The following is a 16389-nucleotide window of genomic DNA, read 5'->3' on the forward strand; positions in this document are numbered from 1 at the left end:
AAATCTCTTTAATTAAAATAAAATTTGACCCTAACTAAAGTTTGACAGTGAATGATTTCAGCCTTATGATTCTCTGAGTGTTCTCAGTATCCATCGTAACATCTGCCTTTTCACAATTTTATTTATTTGGATCTTAATATCTCTTGTGATGTTATTTAGCTACAATGTTTCTTTTTGTTTAGAACTTTTCCAGATTCTTACTGCAATGCAAACCAATTGAAATTCAACTCAGTCAAAAGGTAAGCCTTTTAATCAATTAACAGTATGTTTCCTTCCTTCCTTCTTTATTACCTCACTTCCCTTTACTGTCTTCCTTTCACAGGGAGTAAATCTGTGATGATCAGGTTTAATGACACATTTTACTAGATAGAGCCCTGGAGAAAGTATTTGTGAATTGGAAAGTTTACATTGGTTAAAACTTTATTGTGACCATGGAAAACCTTGTCCCTCTTGTGAATGTTAAGGTGTTGAAGGAGTCCCTCTCTCTCTCTCTCCCTCCCTCCTTCCCTCTCTCTTTTTCTTTCTCCCCCCCTCCCTTCCTTCCTCTTTCTCCTCTCTCTCCCTCCCTCCCTCCACCTCCTTCTCTCATAACCAAGAAATACTCCTCTGTAATGCTTTCTGTGCTGCATCTCAGGCTTTCTGTGAGGCCTGAGATGAGAATGTGTTTACACTTGACCATGGGCAAAGTAAGGTCTCTATCTCCAGTTCAAGATCTGTTCTTCCTCCTGAATCTTTTGTAGAATATTGCTTCCGGGTGATTCTATTTTATACATTCATTCAATAAGTGCATTTGTCACAAACTCCTAATTGGTACATTGGGCCTTAGTTCTTCATCCTGTGCTAAAATTACCCGAGGCCCTTCCTGTTATGGTCATGGGTTTTCTTTAATGGTACTGAATCTGGGATGTCCAGAGCCAACCTGAGGCACCATTTTATGTGGAATGAACAGTAGGAGCGCACTGAGCACACGATGATCCGAGTCTTTGCACTATAAAATCCCAGAGGGTGTTCCTTTAAATTCAATTGTCCCTCAGGTTTACTCCAAAGGGAACGCGTGGGTTACGACTGGGTATTGCTTTTATCAATCATTTTTTATTTGCTTCCGTGATAGGAAAGGATGTTGATCCTGTTACTCATGAATAAGAAGGCGGGTCCAGAAGCTTTCGCCAATCAGGGAAGCTGTTGCTTCCTTGTTGGAGCTGTCAAATGAGGAACAAGAATGTTTTGGGGTTTCCGCCCCTGGCTCCATTTTTGAATCCCGTGTAGCTTTTGTGAGGTGTGTGACAGCTGCTTTCACTCAGTGTCACCTATCCTGGCGGCAGGCCCCTCGGAGAGGACCCCTGCGTGCGCCCGAAGCAGGAAATGGTGAGTGAGTGCTGTCTCCGGGAGTCACGCGCTGGCCTTGGTGCAGCCTGGCGCCACCGATCAGACGGTCCCCTGGCGCTGTGCTGCAGATGAGGTGGAGTCTGGCACCCGATGAGCCGACACTCGGGACTGGGGACTGGAGACGTCCCTTCTATACTGTCGCCATAAAAGTAAAAGTACTTCATCCCAGTCCCCAACCTGCCATGGGGGACCCACGATGAACCTGCGCCTCCGCAGACAATGCAGCCCTGACTGGTTGGTGACGCAGGCTCCGCGGGCTGTTCTGTTAAAGGACTTGGGTGGTGAGAGTTGCTGACTGTCTGCCCTTGCACACTCGCGTTGCCGGAGATCTCTTTGGGGTTGTATTGGGTTTTGTCTACTTATCCAAACAGAAGGGGTCTGTAATGTGAGTTTGTTTTTATTTTGTTTTATTTTTCCACTTTTCGGTCCCCCCCCCCCCGAACTCCGTATGTAGCTGTATGACCTTGAACTTGTGATCCTCCTTCGTTCATCTCCCAAGTTTTGGGGTTGCAAGACCTGTGTCGCCACACTTGGTTTGTTGTGGTGCTGGGGAGGAAAAGGAGGGAAGGAGTTCCTGCATGTATTAAGCAAACCCTCTACCAAGTAAGCCACATCCTTAACGCTGCTGTACAATTTTAAAAGTAGGTCATTTTTCTCTCGCAAATTCTGACAGAAAGATGCCACGATCTTCTGAGTTTCCTGAGAAGTAGGTGTGTCATGGATTGCTCAGCATAACCCTCTTTTGTTGCAGACACTGAATGAATACTAATGAGGTTATTGGAAAAAAATTTGAGACAGCATTTTTACTTTGTAGCCTTTGCTGACCTGGAGCTTGCTATGTTGACAAGGCTCTTCTTGAACTGACCAAGAGCAGCCTGCCTCTGCCTCTCTAGTGCTAGGATTAAAGGTGGATGCACTATACCCAGCCTTGGGATATAGATTATTCAAGTGCGTTATCACGATTCTCTGAATTTTGGGGTGTCTATTGTGCTGCCTCCTTTCTCGTCTCTAATTTGATTAATGGGGGGGGGTCTTTTCTCTCTTGTTTAATTTGGCGAAGGAATTATCAACCATGTCTATCTTTTCAAACACCAACTCTTAATTCTGTCGATCCCATTTATTTATTTATATTTATTTTGTTTTACCCGAGTGAGTTTTGCCGGCACAAAAGGATATGCGGCATGATAGCATGTTTGCCAGGTGCACAGAGCTCAGAAGGAAGCATTAGAGCCCCCTGTAAATGGAGTTATAGGTGATTCTGACCCACCTTGTTGGTCCTGAGAACTGAATTCAGATCCTCTGCTAAAGCAACACATGCTCCTTGAGCCATCTCTTCACCTTGGTGGGTTTGGTTTTGTTTGTTTGTTTTTGGTTGTTGCTGTTGTTTTATAACCACTTTTGTATTAACTTTAGCCCTGATCTTTATTTCTTCTTCCATTTAGTGATTTGGAGTTTGGGTTCTTGTTCACCCAATACAATACCTAAGGTCCTTTAGGTTGTTCATCTGAGATCTGAATTTTTTGGAAAAAACTTATATTTTGTTTTGTGCGCTCAAGGTTGTGTGTGTGTGCACGCTTTCCTGCATGTGTGGTCTCCTGTGCATGTGTATGTGTGTGTGTACTTGGGTTTCTGTAGAGGCCAGAAGAAGGTGTTGGATCCCCTAGAGCTACAATTTTATGCAGGTGTAAGTCACTCGTTATGAGAGCTGGAAACCAAACTTGAGTCCTCTGGAAGAGCCACAAGCATCTTAACTGCTGAGCGGTCTCTCCAGCTTCATGTCTGATTGTTTTCTCCAAAGTGTAAACTCATATTTTGTAAGAAAGCTTGCAGAATAATATTGCCCTAACTCCCAAGATGACGAATCCCTTTTGACCCCCCATCCTAGTGCATAGGGGTGAAATGAACATGGTAGTCTTAAAGCCAACAGAGGATTCTTCTCACAAACATGGGGTGGTGAGGCACAGTTTCATGAGTATCATTCCTCTAGCATAAAGCCAGGGCTTGGTGCTTTGGGGTTAGGAACTGGGGTACAGAAGAATAAGGGATGCATGAACCCCGAGATTCTTGCCTGTGGGACTGGGAGGAGATGGGGATGAGTCTTCACCTATGGGAGGAGACAGATGGGCTTCTGCCACCTGGCAGGCTTAGTTGTGAGCAGTAAAAAAGCCTGTAATCCCACACTTTAAACTTGCAGGCCTATGGCTCTACTGCCTGAGGACACATCAGAGGTCTGGAGTTTTCTTTGGGACTTTGGGGGGAGTTAAGGTATGAGTGGGAGGTAAATGGCATGGGGCGGAGGGCGGGGGGAAGATTACAGTCTTTGACAAGAGTCCGCTGGGCCAGAAGTAGCACCGAAAGATCCATTGAACCCTGTCTCATAGGGAGATGAAAGCCCCAGTTTTATAATTCTGCCAGTTTCTCTGAGTCAGAAATTGTAGAGGTCATGGTAGAGCCACTAAGGTAGAAATGACAGATAGAGACTTCAAGGTGATAGCTCATCAGCATGGCATGTCTGAAAGTCAGGCCAGGGCATTCTAGATCCCTGACAGAAAGCTGAGGGATCAAGGGAGAAAGGTGAGAGATCAGAGCTTCTGGTCCTCACTGATACATGTCCTGTGACATGGTTGGAGTTGGAGGGGTCAGGGTACACAGGGTACATAATGTTAGTATTATTCATTAAGCTTTCCCCCTCCCTTATCATTGAGACCAAGGGACATCCCTAAACACCAGGAGATACTGAAGACAGTACAATGGAAGGTCCCAGACCTCTGAGCTCCAACATTAGGGCCCCCACCTGTCTTCCAAGTTGGGCAGCTAGTAATATGGAGCTTTACCAGATCAGCACAGAGAACAGCAGCATCAAAGTAGGTCATTTGCAGTGGGCTGTGCTCTGAGACCCCAAAGTGAACAACCAAGAGGGGAAGGAGGAAATCCCTCTTGTCTGATTTTTTGTTGTTGCTGTCTTTGTATTTTGGTTTGGTTTGGATAGGGTTTTTTGTTTTGTTTTGTTTTTTGTTGTTGTTGCTGTTTTGTTTTTCAAGACATGGTATCTCTGTGTAGCCCCAGCTGCCCTGGAACTCAACTCTGTAGACCAAGCTTAGAGATCCACCTGCCTCTCAAGTGCTGAGACTAAAGGTGTGCATCACCACCAACCACCCAGCCATTCTTGTATGATTTTTTTAACATAGGAAAATGAGTTATAAATGTTCCTATTAGTAGTCTTCATTATATTTTATCTGTTTTCTAAAATTATGCCTTCATTTTCATTTGATTCAAGGAGGGACTTGATCTTTATTTCTTCAGTTACACATTCATCACTCAATAGTGTGTTATTTAATCTCTCTCAGTTTTTAGATTTTCTATAATTCCTCTTGCTATTGGCTTTAGTCTTATTGCATTGTGGTCAGATATAATACAAGACATTGTTTTAGGCTCCCTCTGTTTGTTGAAACTTGCTTTGTAATCTCATATAGAGACATTCTTTTAGTTGCTTAGACTGTGTTTGAGTGGAATATTTTTTTGTGTGTTTAGTTGGTTTGTTTGTTTTATAATGTCATTCATTCTGTTTGTTTGTTTATTGGCCTTTTGAGACTCAGTCTTAATTATGTAGCTCCAGCTGGCCTGAAACTTGCTATGTAGACCAGAGGGGCCTAAAATTTATGGAGCTCTACCCGCCTTTGCCTTCTGAGTGCTGGGATTAGAGGTACCCCACCACACCTCACCTCTTTGTGGGTTACCTAGTTCATTAGTTGGGTATTGAAGTCACTGAGTATTACTACATTTGAATTAATATGTGACTTTATTAGTAGTTGTTCTATGGTGGCATTCTACTGGAGATATGACCAATTGTCTTCTTAAGCCAGACAGGAAAGCAGCAATAGACTAAAGTATGGTTATTACCAAAGCTCAGTTTAGTGAACCAATGAGCTTTATTGGGATGATTACAGAAATGTAAATTAAGAGTTACTTACAGGGTCAGAAATGAATCAAAGACAGCTGCTCCACCAAGCCAATCTTAACATGGGTGACAGCTCAGCAATGCTGGTCACCCAGAGAACCTTCCACAGCCTGTCGGCAGCTCAGCAGCTCAACTGGTTTGACCCTCTTTCAAGCAGGTTGTCTACTCTGCTTTTTCCAGGCTGCTCTGCTTGTAAGAAGGAACCAAGATGAAGCCATTTTGAATAGAATTCAGCCTGGTCTACATAGTGAGTTCTAGGACAACCAAGGCTTGCTTCTTGGAGAAACTATATCTTGGGGGGAGGGTATTCTTAATTCCTACCTTACAATCAAGGATGGATACCATCTTAGGAAAAAAGAATTTAAACTTGTCTTCCAAACAGATAAACCAAGAAGGTATAGCTGTTGTTGATGTGATAAAATACACTTCAAAACTGGTCAAAAGAGATAGAGTGTCACTTCATACTCATTATAAGAATAATCCACCAAGAGGAAATTACAACACTAAACATACACAACAAACACAGGTACACCCCAATTTTGTAAAAGACATATCACTAGATCTAAAATTAGAAGAAATTCATCTAGACCAAAAAAAGTAAACAAGTAAACATTATGTCATAAATCAGTGGACCTAGTAGCCATGTACTAGAACAATCCAGCCAAACAATAAAAAGTACTCAATCTTCTCAGGGTCCTATGGAACTTTCTTCACACTCAACCACGTTAGGACACAAAAAGAGTCTCTACAAATGTGAGAAATTGTCTTCTATTTGACCAAATGGATTAAAGGTGGTTATTATCAGCAATAGAACTACCAAAAATATACAGATTCATAGAAACAGAGCAACATACCACTAAATAATAATTCGATCAAGGAACGAATGAAGAAAGAAAACTTGAAGTTCCTAAATTTAAATGAAAAAAAAAAATACAGTGTAACCAAGCCTTTGGGATAGAGTGAAGGCAATTTTAAGGAAAGATTATAGTATTGGTTGGCTGTATTTGAAAAACTTTGTTATGCCACAAATTGTTAAATTAATGATACACCCAAAGTCCTTGAGGGGGAAAAAAGAACAGTTTCACATTTTCTTTTTCCCTTGGAGCCAGTCTTTATTTTCCTTTTTGTGGTCCAGGCTGCCCTCAAACTAATGACCCCCTGCTTTAGTCTTATGGCTATCAAGATTGCAAGTATGCATTGCCATTCTTAGCATAACCACCTCTAATTGTAGGCTTATTGGTAGCAAAGCTTAACACTTGACAAGCACACTGAGAGTTTTTCCTATGCACATGGCTATTTCACATAACAAGGCCTCACTCCCTACGAGAAGTATGAGGTCACAGCAGCATAGCCAACATATGCAACGAGAGAAGTGAAAGGAACATGAGAGGGCGTCAGAAAGTGCATGAGTTGCAAGTGTGGGATCTGCAAATATGTTGGGAGGTTCCATCTCGAATTATCAGAGCACAGCCCACTATAATTGACCTACTTTGCTGCTGCTGTCTTTAATAATATTAATTCAAGGTCTTTCCCAGTTGTCTTCAATTTTCTTCCTATAATAGCCAAACCGTGGGTTTGAACAGGGTCGGCTCACCATTTAGTGTGCTTGGGCTTTGAAAGGAAGGATTTAATTGTTAAGGAATAGAGCATGCACAGAGAGTTTTGTATTTTTACTGATTGGGTTACTTTTGGAAAGCCATCCTCATGTCCTTTCCCATCATGCATCTGAGTTTAATCATGTGCCTTATTCAGAAGCAAAATGGTAAAAAAAAGACTTTCTTTAGGTATTAATTTTGAGAACACAGTTTGCTTTATGTTACACGTGCCCCAAAGTAGCTCATAATTTTCAGACCATTTTCCATTGTTACCAGATGTGTTCCAAAATGTAATTGAATAGATATAAGGGATTAATAAGGTGTTATTAGATGAACTAACAGATTGCCATTTTTAAAGCATCAAACCTGAGAATGGATGTGGTCCAAGGTTGGTAGGTGCATTGTTCAAAGGGGACAGTGTGCAAAACCCAAGTAAAGTCTCAGGTTGCTGAACTTGACCTGTACTTGCCTGTCTCACTGTTGTCCCTGTGCCTAGAATTATGTCATACCAGTTACTGCTTTCTCGTCACCTCCTGTCTAAAATTGTAAGCTTGCTTCCACTCTTCATTTACCAAAGTGCTTCACTGTTTTTTTTTAAATGCAAGTTCCTTTACACTCCTGGGCCCCAGGCAGAATTCTGGACCCAAGTAGCAAAGTAATGGTCCCATTTCAGTTTCAGACTGAGTCCTTGTTTCCCTCTGAACCTTTCTGAGCTGTGCCTCTTCTGTGAGCATTTCTTTCATAATTTTTATCTTTACAGCATCTACCAAAATGATCCATTCATATTTGCTTTTCCTAGTATGCTGATTCTCAATCTCCTTTCTCTCTCTCTCCCTCTCTCTCTCTCTCTCTCTCTCTCTCTCTCTCTCTCTCTCTCTCTCTCTCTCTCTCGTGTGTGTCTGCCTGTCTTGCCTTAAGAAAAAAGAAAACAATTCTTCCAACACACACACACACACACACACACACACACACAGAGAGAGAGAGAGAGAGAGAGAGAGAGAGAGAGAGAGAGAGAGAGAGATGAAATGCTCAGAGAATCTAGTCAGGTTTATTGCCTCACTTCTTTGTCTGTTCCTGTCTTTGATAAACTACTCTGAAAAAAATGACTTAATACAGAAAAAGATTATTTCATCTCCTGGTTGAAGGGTTCAATAAATCTTGAGGGAAACTATAAAGCAATCATGTGGAACAGATGGTCAAAATCACAACCAAGCATAAGAGTCAGGAGTGGCTGTATGTTGCTCAGCTCTGTGGTGATATCTTTCTTGCACAGACCCTGTCTGGGGGTCAGAGAATGGAGCTTGCCACTAGCTAACCATAGAGGTCTGGAGGTCTGTACAGACAGACAGGAAATGTCATAGCTGGGCAGAAACTTGGCACTAGCTAACCATAGAGGTCTGGAGGTCTGTACAGACAGGAAGTACTGTAGCTGGGCAGAAACAGGATATAAGCAGGAATTTCTCTCTGTTTGCTGAGACACTAAGGAGGTAAGGTGTGCTGTGGCTTGTTCCTTCTCTCTGATCTCTCAACATCTCCCTCTATAGCTGACTCTGGCCTTTTATTATTTAGACCAATTAAGAACTCCTTTTATACAGCTCTCTTCTTCCTTTAATGTAATCCTGCACACAAGTCAGAGAATGCTTCCACACACTGTGAATGGGTTTTCTTACATTAATCCATGTAGTCACTGTAGTTTCTCATGTTAACCTTTATCCACGTAATGACTTACAGCTGTCTTCAGAAGTGTATGTGCTAGATGATTCTGTATCTGGTCAGCCTGTCAGTTTAAACCAACCATCCTAATATGTGCACTGTTTCAGGAGCCTGTGACCTTTGAGGATGTGGCTGTAAACTTCACCTCAGGAGAGTGGACTTTGTTGGATTCCAGACAAAAGAAGCTCTACAGAGATGTGATGAAAGAAACATTTATGAACCTGCTCTCCATAGGTAAAAAACACACTATGCTTCCTGAGCTTATTCATTCAGACAATTGGTTCCTGCTTATGTGTATAGTGATTTGTGGCTTGAAATATTGAAAGGGAGCATGTAATGAATTTTATGTGCCTGGGCACATCATAAGATTTAGAAAATAATAAATTTTTATAACGTTGACTATATCATAGTGCTTTTTTTTGGTTTACTTCTAGAGAACACACAAGAAGAAAATATTGAAGAGGACTACCAGAATCCCGGGAGAAATCTGGGGTAATTTATCTTCAAAAGAGAGGAATTAACATCAAACATTTGGGAATAATAAGACAGCTGAGAACCTAGTAAATTATCTAACTATATATAAGTATAAATTAATTTTAGTACATGTTTATAAAACTCCATTGGATGTGATCATTCAGAATTTGAATTTCCCGTGTCTATAATTTCTGAATGTCACAAAAATGTGATGCAACATTTGTCTGTGTAAGAAATTTTTCAGTGGTTTATTACATAAAAGCTCTCCTCATTCTCAGAAGTATTTGATGTATTTTTTTATGATCTTTTCTTGGAGCTTTATATATAAGGGCTGTTTTGTTGTTATCTTGGTTTTTTATGTATGCTTTGTATGCCTGTGTACCACATTCATGTAGTACCTCTGGAGGCCAGAAGAGGGCATAAGATCCCCCTCCTCTGGGATTGTAGTTCCAGACAGTTGTGAAACACCACGTGGGTGCTGAGAATCAAACATAGTTTGATTCTTACCTTATGAGTCACCAACATCAGAATAGCTGTGTTTTTTTTTTTTTTTAATAACCAAGTCCATTTAAATGAAAACAAACATTTATAGACAATATTTGGGAATTTGGGCGTCGTTATTTCCAAACTACTTCCTGCTGGTAAGGGGCGCTGTCATGGGGAATTCTAAGAAGATGCAGAAATCCTGGCTGTAGTCTGTAAGGCTGCTTAGTCCAGCTGTTTTGAATGTAGGATCACCTGGTACTCTGTTTCAGGTGGTCTGGTGTGATCAAACCACATTATTCTGGAAGGAATTCACAGCTTTTCATTTTCTGTGGAAACAAAAATAGAAATCCTTTTCCCCAGTAACTTGTCCTTGAACTTAAATTTTGGAGTCAAAGTATTTTTTTATTTAATTTATTATTTTACATGTCGATCCCAGTTCCCTCTTCTCCCTCTCTCTCCCTCCCTCCCTTTTACCCTCTCTGCCCTCTCACATGCACCCTAACCATCCTCCCCTCCCATCCCCCCACCCCAATTCCATATGTAGGGGAATGCCATCCAGTTGGGGTCATGTAGATCTGACAGGTCATGTGAATGAAGTAGGGACTAGGGCTTCTCTCCTGTCTCTAGATTAAGGCAGTTATCCCTCCATGGGGGATGTGTTCGCAAGGTCCTTTTGTGCATCAGGGATACATCCTGGCTCCACTGTCTGAGGTCCCTTAGACTGCTCAGTCCTTCTGGCTGAGACCCATATTCAGGGGGGCCTGAGTCAGTCCCATGCTGGCTTGACTGCAGAATAGCTGTTTTTTAATTTGCTTTTTATTGCTGAGGTAAACACCAGGACAAAACTTTAGCGGAAAGGGGCTTATTTTGGGTTCTGTCCTGTCCTATCCATATCACAGTCCCTCATCATGGGAAGTCAAAGCAGGAACCCATGCTGGTCAGGAACCTGAAGACTGGGACTGTAACGGGTATTATTGAAGAACACTACTACTGGCTTGCTCCTTAAGACATACTCGGCTTCATTTCTTATAGAACTCAGGCTCATATACTCATGGGTGGTACCCACAATAGGCTAGGCCCTCACACATCAATTATTAATCAAGAAAATAACCCCACAGACTTGGCTACAGGCAAATCTAATGGAACCATTTTTCTCAATTGAGGTTCCCTCTTCTCAGATGATCATAGCTTATGTTAAATTGAAAAAAAAAAAATTGTAACCAGCACAACTGACTCTTTGTCATCTTGACATAAAGATTCACCATGATCACACATTAACTTTTCCTTTCTTGTTTGTCCTCATGATTTCATGCTAATATCACAATGTAAATGAGAGCATAACTTTAAGAATCTCTTGGTCTTAAACAAAATTCATATGCTTTAAATATTCATTGTTTCCTAAACCTAAAACAAACGTTCCTCTGTAAAATCAAATATAAGATATGCACTTCTTGTTCCAAAGGGGGAGAAGAAGAGCATAATTACAATTAGATCAAAGCAAACCCCAAATTCAACAATGTTAATTAAATTCTGTAGCTCAATGTACTTCACCCGAGTGTCACTTGTGATAGTCTGGTCTCAAAGGGGCTTAGGGTACACAACTTTTATGTCTCTGCCATACACAGCATACAGCACTTGACTCATAGGCTGAGGCTGGCTCCAGTCCACAGCTGCTCTTGTTTTTGGCAGTCATCTGTGGTATTGACATTTCAGGTGCTAGGGTCCCTACAGGGTTACAGCTTCACCATCATTCACCCTCTGACCTCTCTTCAGGAGCTCAATCCTTGACATTGGGTGCAAAATCTCATCTGTTCTCAACAAACCCTTCATTCGTGATGCTTCCTCTGCAACTGGGGTTTCAGCAGTGATATATCCTGGCCTTTCACCATACTGTGCCTCAGCTTCTCTCCCTGGACCCCCTTCATTCCTATGGTTCTCACGCTGTCAAAATCAATACCACCTGACAGAATCTTACACATTGCAACCTTGTGCTGACAGAAATCTCTGAAGATTTCACCTCAGCACTGGTTGTGTATCATAGCTGATTCTTCAGCCGCAGCTGACCAGAAAGCATATTTCTTAATGCAAACTGTCCCTTAAACCACTCACTTAGAGTCTTTGGGGTTCTCTGAAACATCCCTTTGAGATTTGCTTGTCTGTTACAGCATGGGAGCGCAGCTACTCATACACCCTTAACATAAGACTGACATTCCCCTACTTCAGGAAGGTTTTCATCTTTGACAAAGCACATATCTTTAACAGGGATTCACATGGAGATGTGAGGGTGGAAGGGGACATGCTCTCACCAGCCACATCAACCAAATCAACCCTGGTTATCAAGGGTCTGATATGAGTTGCAGCCAGGTCACTTTCAGACATCCTTTTGAAACTTGACAAGGTAGGCTTTCATTGTCTACATTGCTCTTAACATTGTTATACTCCAAGCTGTCAAAACAGATCATTTAAACTAGGAGCACTCTCTGGCTTTTCCAGTTGAAAGTTCTAATCTAAGCATTGTCACAGTCCTTCCAAAAGTAACACAGTCAGGTCTGAACAGCAATACCAAATGGATCTTGTACCAATATCTCTCCTAGTCCTGTGGTAAATGCCATGACCAAAAGCAACTTGGGAAAGAAAGGATTTGTTTTGGCTTACACTTCGTGTCATTGTCTATGATCAAGGGAAGCCAGGCCAGGAGGGTAAGCTTAGCAGGTACCTGGAAGCAGAAACCATGGAGGAGCACTGCTTACTGGCTGCTTGGTACCTTTTTTATACAACCCAGGCCCACTTGCCCAGGGGAGGAATCAATCACAGTAAGCTAGGCCCTCCCACATACTTATTATTCAAGAAAGCACCCCATGGAGATACCCACAGGACAATCTGATAAAGCCATTTTCTCAATTGTCATGTTGACAAAATCTAACCAGCACATGTTGTATATTTCAAATGCCTAAGTGGAGTCATATTTCCTGATGTCATATCATTGCCATTCTTTGATACTAACCCCAGAACCTTGGCAGAAAATTCTTGCCTCTTATGTTCATTAATCATTTTAGTTTATATGTATGCCTGGTTTCATGTGAGTGTATGCCACACCTGTGTGAGAAGTATTTATAGAGCTAGATAAGGGCTATAGGTCCCAGAAAGCCAAGGCCATATACCACTATGAACCTACCCGTAGGGATGCTGGACTTTGGTCTTCTGGAAGAGGAAGAGGTGCTCTTAACTATTGAGCTATCTCTCCAGATTCTTCATAATTCTTATAAAAGTAAAGACTCTATTTACTCATGACAAGATCTTCATATGTGGTCCAGGTTGGCCTTAAATTTGTAGTGTTTCTGCTCTTGCCTCTAGAGTACTATAACTATAACTCTAGTAGGCCAATGAAGTCAGTCACCAATGTTTCTTTGCCTAATAAAAAAATATACCAGCACTAATAGCTTCTCATGCACCAAAGGATTCATTTATTGGAAACACCTTCTCACACACTACAGAGTTCACACTGGAGAGAAATCTTAATAATGTAAGCATTATGAAAAGGCCTTCACTATTTCTAGTTTTAATAATGCTCTTGTCTTTTTTTTTTTTTTTTTTTTTTCAGAACTCAGGTGGTTGAGAAAAATGGTGAATATGAACATGAGAATCAGTGTGAAAGAAATCAGCAACAGATTCCAGCACATGTTGTTAATGAGGGCATGCCTCCTGCAATAACATATGGAAGCAGTTTGTGTGTAAGAGACATCATTGATAATTTACCCTCAGATGTGCAACTCAGTGATCAAACTAAAGAAAAACTATTTGAGCATAAGGAACCTGTGGAGAAGGCTTTTAAACATGAGAAATGTTGGGAAGAGGTGGGTCATTCTGGGTCACTTCAGGTACATGAAAATTCTAGTGAGAAATCCTATGGAAATCAATGCAGTACAGTTTGTGGGAATCTCTCTGATCAGCATCAGGAGAGAACTTACACTGGAAATAAGCTTAATGAGAATGACTTTACAAACTGTACATATGGCCAGATAGATGAAAGAATCTATAGTGAAGTAAAACCATTTGTGTGTAAGCAGTGTGGAGAGGCCTTTGTTAATTCCAGTCACCTTATCAGTCATGAACGAATTCATATTGTAGAGAAGTGTTATATTTGCAAACAGTGTGGGAAAACATTTAGATATTTGTCATGCTTCCAGAAACATGAAAGAATTCACAGTGGAGAGCCTTATGCATGTGAGCAATGTGGGAAAGGATTTATTCAGTTGAAAAACCTTCTCATGCACCAAAGAATTCACACTGGAGAGAGTTCTTATGAATGTAAACATTGTGAAAATGTCTTCACTATTTCCAGTGCTGATCATGTTCATGAAAAAATTCACTGTGGAGAGAAGCCGTATTCATGTAAGCATTGTGGGAAATCTTTCACTAGTCCCAATGACTATAATAGTTGTGAAAGGATTCACACTGGAGAGAATCCCTTTGTATGTAAAAAATGTGGGAAAGCATTCAAACGTTTAGGTCATTTTATGAATCATGAAAGAATTCACACTGGAGAGAAGCCTTATGCATGTAAACATTGTGGAAAAGCCTTCACCAGCTCCAGTGACCGTAACAGTCATGAAAGAATACATACTGGAGAGAAACCCTTTGTATGTAAAACATGTGGGAAAGCATTCAGTCGTTCTGATTATCTTATCAGTCATAGAAGGATACACACCGGAGAGAAGCCTTATGCGTGTAAGTATTGTGGAAAGCCCTTTGCCACTTCTAGTGACAGAAACAGCCATGAGAGAATTCATACTGGTAAGAGATCCTTTCTATGTAAAAAGTGTGGGAAAGTATTCATTCTTTCTGGTGATTTAATCAAGCATGAAAGAATTCACACTGGAGAGAAGCCTTATGCGTGCAAACATTGTGGAAAAGCCTTCACTACTTCAAGTGCCCGTAACAGTCATGAAAGAATTCACACTGGAGAAAAGCCTTATACATGTAAGCATTGCACAAAAACTTTTGCCACTTCCAGTACCCGTAACAGTCATGAAAAAACTCACACTGCAGAGAAGCATTTTGCATGTAACCCTTGTGGAAAAACCTTCAACAGTCAGAGTTCCTATTACACTCATAAAAAAATTCATTCTATGAAAGAAAAACTTTACATATGTAAACATTGTGGGAAAGAATTCACCTATTGTGGCAATTTCCTCAAGCATGAAAGAATTCATGCTATAGAATCCTTATCCATGTGAGCAATCTGTGAAAATGTCTCTGTGTCCTACATACCATCACAAACCCATACATGGTCTCATAATGAAGAACTTGTTCAACTAGGAACAGTATCGTATTCTGTGTGGTCAACTTGCCTTTATTATGAGGTAGGGAGAAAAGCATTTGGATGACCACGAGATGGCTCAGTTAGTAGACGTTCTTTTGGGTAGCCTGGTCTCAGTTTTAACCATGGAAGTCATATAGTGAAAGTAGAGAAACAATTCCCAAAAGTTGTCTTCTGAGTTCCACATGCACACCATTGAATGTAAGTGTGTGTGTGTGGCACATATCAAGTAAATAAATATAGTGCTAAAGCAAGAAGTTTGAAGTGAAAAGAAACAGATAGGATCAGCAATAGTATAACTTTAGCCCTATTACATAAGCAAAATCAGGATGAAATCCTGTTCTGATATACATTTTAATGCTTGTCTGTTTATTAAAGCTCAGGTAGGAGACTAGCCAAGAAGGACATTTAAATACCACTTGGGGCTTTTAAGGTGAACTTGTTCCAACCAATGAAAATTTTAATGAAAAAAAAAAAATAGGAAAGCTGTGTGATTTTCAGTTGAAATAAAGCTTGTAAAACATTTTCATGTATTTAAATATTACAAAGAGAATTTAAGTTTGTGTAGCATATTTTAAAAATAATATGAAAGAAGTACAATAAAAAATTTTACCATTTTAATCTTTGGTCCATTCCTATGCAAGACTTATTTTCGCCTTTTTGTTTTTAATCTTGGGGGTAAGATTTGTATAATAATGTTGGCATAATTTTCTGGTCTGCTTCTAAAAAGGATGTGTTCATAAATAGCTAGCATTTAAAGAAGCTGGTTACAGCCTGAAGAAATGGTTTAGTGACTAACAACATTTGCTTGTCTTCCAGGGAACCTCAGCATGGTTTCCAGCCTGTATATTGGGTGGTTTTCCACTAACTTAACTTCAATTTGAGAGGTTCTTAATACATTTCTGGTCCTCTCCACATACCTGTACAATCATATACATACACAAATAAGACACCTGAAAAGAAAAGAAAAAAAAGGAAATTGGTACTTCAGAGAGATGGCTCAGAGCACTGACTTCTCTTTCAGGTTTTTTAGTGTCTGTGGGTGAAGTAGAAAAGTTATTGCACCCTATTTTAGTATTTTCTATGTCCCTTTCATAACAAATAATTTTTCTAAATGACTTTTCTTTTTGGCTTTTTGAGACAAGGTATCTATGTGTAGTCCTAGTTGTCCTGGAACTCCTTCTGTAGGCTAGGTTGGCCTGGAAGAGAACCACCTGCCTCTGCCTCCCAAGTGCTAGGATTAAAGGTGTGTGCCATCACTGCCTGACCCTGAGTTATTTATATAGATTATTTTTTTAATTCATTATATTACTTGCGTGTTTGTATGTGTCTATTTCTATGTGAGTTTATGCACATGCATCCAAGTGTCTGGGATCTGAAGAAGGTGTAGGACCTCCTGGAACTAGAGTCAGATTCAGTTTTGCCACCCTACAATGAGTGTTAGGAGTCAAACTTTA

The 16389-nt window shown here is 40.6% G+C and overlaps 1 protein-coding gene across 1 annotated transcript; it reads left to right on the forward strand.

Moving 5' to 3' along the window:
* The first annotated feature begins 1130 nt into the window (after positions 1-1130).
* Positions 1131-15457, forward strand: LOC127216723 (zinc finger protein 883). Its single transcript, XM_051177540.1, has 4 exons — positions 1131-1365; positions 8760-8886; positions 9087-9144; positions 13214-15457. Exons 1-4 carry the CDS (start codon positions 1363-1365, stop codon positions 14847-14849), a joined length of 1824 nt encoding a protein of 607 aa, XP_051033497.1. The 5' UTR covers positions 1131-1362; the 3' UTR covers positions 14850-15457.
* Positions 15458-16389: the final 932 nt, after the last annotated feature.

This window comes from Phodopus roborovskii, unplaced genomic scaffold (genome assembly GCF_943737965.1).
Source record: "Phodopus roborovskii unplaced genomic scaffold, PHOROB, whole genome shotgun sequence".
NCBI lineage: Eukaryota > Metazoa > Chordata > Mammalia > Rodentia > Cricetidae > Phodopus > Phodopus roborovskii.

Coding starts and splice junctions, on each gene's coding strand:
- LOC127216723 (XM_051177540.1), top strand. Junction 8,887..9,086: donor TATGAACCTGCTCTCCATAG/GTAAAAAACACA, acceptor GTTTACTTCTAG/AGAACACACAAGAAGAAAAT. Junction 9,145..13,213: donor AATCCCGGGAGAAATCTGGG/GTAATTTATCTT, acceptor TTTTTTTTTCAG/AACTCAGGTGGTTGAGAAAA.